General features: G+C 36.7%; 1 protein-coding gene across 1 annotated transcript in view; it reads right to left on the reverse strand.

The window, feature by feature from the left end:
* Positions 1-35: 35 nt before the first annotated feature.
* LOC107556276 (NEDD8-conjugating enzyme UBE2F-like) overlaps positions 36-5812 on the reverse strand; it is a 10115-nt gene continuing 4338 nt past the window's right edge. Inside the window, exons 3-10 of the mRNA XM_016239343.1 lie at positions 3720-3749; positions 3017-3082; positions 2533-2600; positions 1511-1581; positions 1315-1372; positions 746-778; positions 581-643; positions 36-357 (exon numbers count right to left, since the gene is read on the reverse strand). Of these exons, the coding sequence (XP_016094829.1) occupies positions 307-357; positions 581-643; positions 746-778; positions 1315-1372; positions 1511-1581; positions 2533-2600; positions 3017-3082; positions 3720-3749 (440 nt within the window). The 3' untranslated portion in view covers positions 36-306. The remainder of the gene's footprint in view (positions 358-580; positions 644-745; positions 779-1314; positions 1373-1510; positions 1582-2532; positions 2601-3016; positions 3083-3719; positions 3750-5812) is intronic.

Below are 5812 nucleotides of genomic sequence, written 5' to 3' on the forward strand. Positions count from 1 at the left end.
TTTTTTTGTTTTTTTTTTGTGGGGTTGGGGGGGGGGGGGGGGGGGGGGGGGACGGACGCAAACTTGATTTAGAAGAACCTGCATGAGTGTCCGCTTCCAAAAGAAAAAAAAAAAAGAGCCATCGGAAATGGACAGTAAGGCCCACATTCCCCCCTCCCAAATCTTGATCAGGGACTCGCGGCGTCATTCATTATGCATTTTAACTTTCTTGTCTCCCCAAGTATGTTTTAATAGTTTGAGATTTTGTCTCTGTTGCAGTCTGGATCTGCAAAGTCACATGCATGTGAGTGTGGCTCAACAGAGACATCATCTTGCATAGTTTTTTATGAAGTCCTGAACTTTGTTCCTGAAATCCTCCTAAAACAGAAAGCATTAAGGAAACGTATGGGTTTGGATGAAACACAAACCTGCAAATGCACTGCACATAGGGCTCAATATATATTGAGCATTTATTATATAATACTATATTGCCAATATACATAATATCAGGATGATTATGTTTAGTTTTTTTTTTCTTTAACCAATACATTCCCAAAAAATGTTGTTTGTAAACATGTTTAGATGTGTGCTGGTGGTCTACCTTGTCCCGTAAATGATGTTCCGCTGCATCTATATTCAGTGGGTCATCAAAGTTAAGAAGATCCTGTGAAAGAAACAACACATATATTGGCCTTCCCACTGAAGGATGACAATTTTAACATAAAAAAAAAATTTGATTATCCAATTTTGTTTAATGTGTACTTACAGTGAATAGTGAATTCAGACCCCATACTACATCCTAGAGACAAAAAAATGGGTGGAATAATACAGATTAGCCATTACATTTAACTTGAGCGCCGCAGTTTTTTGAATGCAGTGTCATACACAAGACTCTGCAAAAGATGTGAGACATAAGCATAGTCCTCAAGACATTGGTCTAGCACATTTACATAGAAAAACAACGAAAAATCAGGGTAGTGGAATGCAAAAATAAGTTCTGTGTGAATGGCCCCTAACACACATACATAAACAAAAAAAATCATAACTTTTTTGTAATAAATAACCAATTTAAATTAAATATTTATACTTGTTATAATTTGCATTTTCTAAAGAAAATATAAAATATTAATGCTGGAAAAACATCAAAAATTAAAATGATGGTTTAAAAAGCTGTTAACCCAAATATTTAAAAAAGAAAGAAAGAAAGAGAGAGAGAGAGAGAGAGAAAAAGAGACAAAAAAGAAAGAAAGAAAGAATATAAGGCATTCAATACAGTTCTGCCTAGAAAACACTGTAATTAATTTTTCCAAGATGCATTACAAAAACACAAATTACCTTTAGAGTACGAGTGGGTGCCCATCCAGTACCATCAATTGAATGCTCTCGCAATAAACTTGGAGAAAGAAATAGGAGAGATTTTAACAATTATAATATCATTTAAAGAACACAAATACAGCTGTCAAAATAATCAAAACAATCTGGATTCTGATCCAATAAAACATGTGAATAAATGACAAACACAGATACATACCTCAGACAGATCTCTCCAGTTTCTGCAATGTTTGGATGCCATATTCGAGTCAAGCACTTGACTCTGGGAGGCTATGGAAAGCAGACAGGAAAGCGGTTGTCTTACAGCCCGTTTGGATTTGTGTGGGGTTTATAGCAGTAAAGTTAATGTCATTCTAAAATTGTATGATTTGAATCACTTCAATGGAACAAAAAAAAAAAAAAAGATATTTTGCAGATTGCCCTAGCTCTTGTACACGTAAAACAGAAATGAACAAGACTAAAAGCGCCATCGAATTACAACAGAAATAGTCTGTAAGATTAATTGTAGGTTTCATTTTAATCACTTCTAGTCACTTATTTAAACTATATATAATCACAGTATAAATGCTATGCTTAAAGCAGCACTATGTAACTTTTGGCGCTCTAGCAGTTAATAAACAGAACTGCACACATCCCGCGGAAGAACATTCCAACCTGAGCTACTTCTCTAAGTTTATGTCTATGGCGATTCACGCAGGTATGTGTTACTCCGCAGAGGTGACGACCCGACCAGGCTACAATAGTCCAAATACAAGTACTTATTATAAGTGTACCGTAGTGATTCGGAATAAGACAAAAACGCGATTTGGAAGATGAATTCATGATGTACTCGCTCATTATATACATTTTGCAAATTTTTAACACAAAAAAAAAAGTTACATAGTGCTGCTTTAATGCCTTTTGCCTCAGTAATATTTCATGATTTTGCTCTAAACATAGATACCAGGGTTGAGGGTCCATGTGTGGATCTCTGCACAGCCTTTACTGGGCTATTACAGGTGTTCTGAGGTCAAGGATGGGTTGTGTTATATATGTGTGCATTTGCGTGGGCACACTCAGGCAGCTGTTTTATTGAATGCAGACACTGCCGAGCATCAGTAATGCCCGCAAACATATTTTTAACAGCCCCGCTTACAAATGGACTAATAAAATCATCGTAGCACTGCGAGTGAATAAGTGTGGCATTACCTCATTACTTCATGATATGTCACAGGCACTTACCACCATATTATAGGCTTCGGGAACTTCAATCTCAAACTGAAACTTTCCACCAAGGTAATAGCCTTCATCTGATGAGGTGTTTTGCAGAAATGTAAGGTTATATTTCCACTCGCAAAATAGATAACATTTAATAGATACATACAATGAAAAAGAAGACGAGCAAAGGACTATTTACACAAGGAGCAATGTGAAAAAACAATATGATATGAAAATCGCAAATGATTTTTGTTTGTTCCCTTTGCTGGTTCAGGACACATAACCCAAAGGATAATAGAAAATATTAACAAAAGATAATATCGTATTGCTCATAAGGTTATGTGAATGTGAAGTGCATACAATGTTTTATTTTAAATACTTGTGATCTGTACGCATAGGCCTTATATTGGGTATGAATAGGTCAGGTAAACTCTTTTACACTGTTCAACAGCATCTGCATTTAATGGATGTTTACAATTGAATCTTTCAGAAAAGAGGCCAGAATTACCTGGTGAAATGGCCAACTGGAAGTGATAGAGTTTGTTTTCATCAGGAAACGTTACTTTACAGGTATCTGCAGAAATGTTTAGAATAATTAATGTTTAGAATAAGAGTTCATAAATCACGCACACAAAAATAGAAATTAACATCTGTATTACAGCAGGCACATCCAGACAGGTTTGTAGATGTATAAAAAAAGGAAATGAACATTCAACTCACGGCAACAGCTCGGGTGGACATTCCTGTAGTCAGCATGCCAACTGCACGCTCCCTCAAAACTTGCGACATCTGTGGCATTGTGCTGTGTGATAAAACTGCACATTTTAGAGTGGCCTTTTATTGTGGCCAGCCTAAGGCACACCTGTGCAATAATCATGCTGTCTAATCAGCATCTTGATATGCTACACCTGTGAGGTGGATGGATTATCTTGGCAACGGAGAAGTGCTCACTAACAGATTTAGACAGATTTGTGAACAATATTTGAGAGAAATAGGTCTTTTGTGTACATAGAAAAAGTCTTAGATCTTTGAGTTCAGCTCATGAAAAATGGTGGCAAAAACAATAGTGTTGCGTTTATAATTTTGTTCAGTATATATACTGTCTTTACTCATTTAGATTTTTACTGTCCTTTAATCAATAATAATTAATAAGTAGTATCAATATATTGTGCATTCTTAAAGAGCATAAGAAATGACCTGAATATACTCACTTGGAAGGTTAGCCTCAAGTTCTGAAACCTCTGTGAACAGATCAAAGCATGAGTGGGGTTTAGTACTGATGGGTAACAAAAGGGCCTTTCGCACCGCTTTAGTTCCAGAACTAAATGTACAGTACTAAAGTACTGGGTTGATTTTGCGCGAACTATTTCCCAGTACGATTTAAAAGGTTGCATTCGCACCAACAGTGTGTACTAAAAAGTGACGTAAGCCGGTCGACAGCTACGTCATTTGTGTGCGGCGTTCAACAACAGAAACAAAGAAGAACAACATTAACAACAGGAGGATGGAGGACGCTGTGATCTGAGCTGTTTTTGTTGTGTCTTGTGGGTTTCACAATAATGGACATGGAAAATCGACATATACGTAAAGCGATTGAAAGAACGTAAAGGAGGACTAAGAATTTCCAAGGACAACTGGCAGTGCTACATTTGCTACAAGTGCCTGCACTTCAGCGTCCATCCATCTATCACTGTTCTCCATACTCGCAAAATAAGTTGACACAATGTTTTACAGTATGTTTACACAGCGTTTTAAATCATGGCGGGTGAGGGTGTTTTTTTACACGTTTGGCCAATCAGTGTCTACTTACATCACGATTAGTACCAGTTGTGCTGGTTAGACCCTGCTCCGGAGTAGGAGCTAATTTGGTTCTCAAAAAAGGCAGTCCGGTACTAAAATCGCACCCAGTTCCGGCTGTGCGAAAACACCAAAAAGTGGGTAGTTCCACAATTAGTTCTGGTACTATGAAAAGGATACCACGGTGCGAAAGGCCCTAAAGACACTTATAGAAGCAGTTTTTTACTAAGCGGCACATGAACAGCTTTTTTTTAGAATGATATACTCATTTATTCTTCTCTGAATTTGTTATTATTGCAATTATGGTCTATGGAACACAGATACAAGACACAGCTCTATCTAGCTATATATGGCAACCTGCATTCTCATGACACCATCTCTAAATGTTGAGTTGGGCCGGATCCAATGGCCTCACTGATTCAGAAAATACCCTGAGTGTTTGACTGTGGATGGGAAGTGCTTTTTAAGCTGCTGGTAATGGCATACAGACTCCTCCTCTCGGTCTGTTATAAATAGTCTACTGCTCTCCTGATCTGGCCTGCATCACATCACCTTACACCAGTTTACTGGCACCACAACTCCCTGCAGACAGTCACCGCACAACACAACTCCACTCATCACGCTCCCCAGATTCAGACCGGCCCTACGCTTTCACAAGAGTTTGGCAGTGTAATTAATGATCCAGTTACAATGTATTGAATCATGATAGATAGATAGAATGATAGATAGAACAATAGATAGATAGATATAATGTCAGAACAATAGATGGACAGAACGACAGAACAACAGATAGATAAATAGAATAATAGAACGAACGATAGAACAAACAACAGAATGATAGATAGATAGATAGATAGATAGATAGATAGATAGATAGATAGATAGATAGATAGATAGATAGATAGATAGATAGATAGATAGATAGATAGATAGATAGATAGATAGATAGATAGATAGATAGATAGATAGATCAAATGATACATAGATAGACACACGGAACAAATGATACATAGATAGACAGACAGATGACAGAACAATAGATAGAATGACAGACAGACAGACAGACAGATAGATAGACAGAACAAATGATACATAGATAAACAGACAGACAGATGACAGAACAATAGACAGACAGATAGACAGATAGACAGATAGAGATAGAGATAGATAGATAGATAGATAGATAGATAGATAGATAGATAGATAGATAGATAGATAGATAGATAGATAGATAGATAGATAGATAGATAGATAGATAGATAGATCAAATGATACATAGATAGACACACGGAACAAATGATACATAGATAGACAGACAGATGACAGAACAATAGATAGAATGACAGACAGACAGACAGAACAAATGATACATAGATAAACAGACAGACAGATGACAGAACAATAGACAGACAGATAGACAGATAGAGATAGATAGATAGATAGATAGATAGATAGATAGATAGATAGATAGATAGATAGATAGATAGATAGATAGATGGATAGACAA

Source organism: Sinocyclocheilus grahami, unplaced genomic scaffold (assembly GCF_001515645.1).
Source record: "Sinocyclocheilus grahami isolate Dianchi unplaced genomic scaffold, SAMN03320097.WGS_v1.1 scaffold563.1, whole genome shotgun sequence".
In the NCBI taxonomy this organism is placed as follows: Eukaryota; Metazoa; Chordata; class Actinopteri; order Cypriniformes; family Cyprinidae; genus Sinocyclocheilus; species Sinocyclocheilus grahami.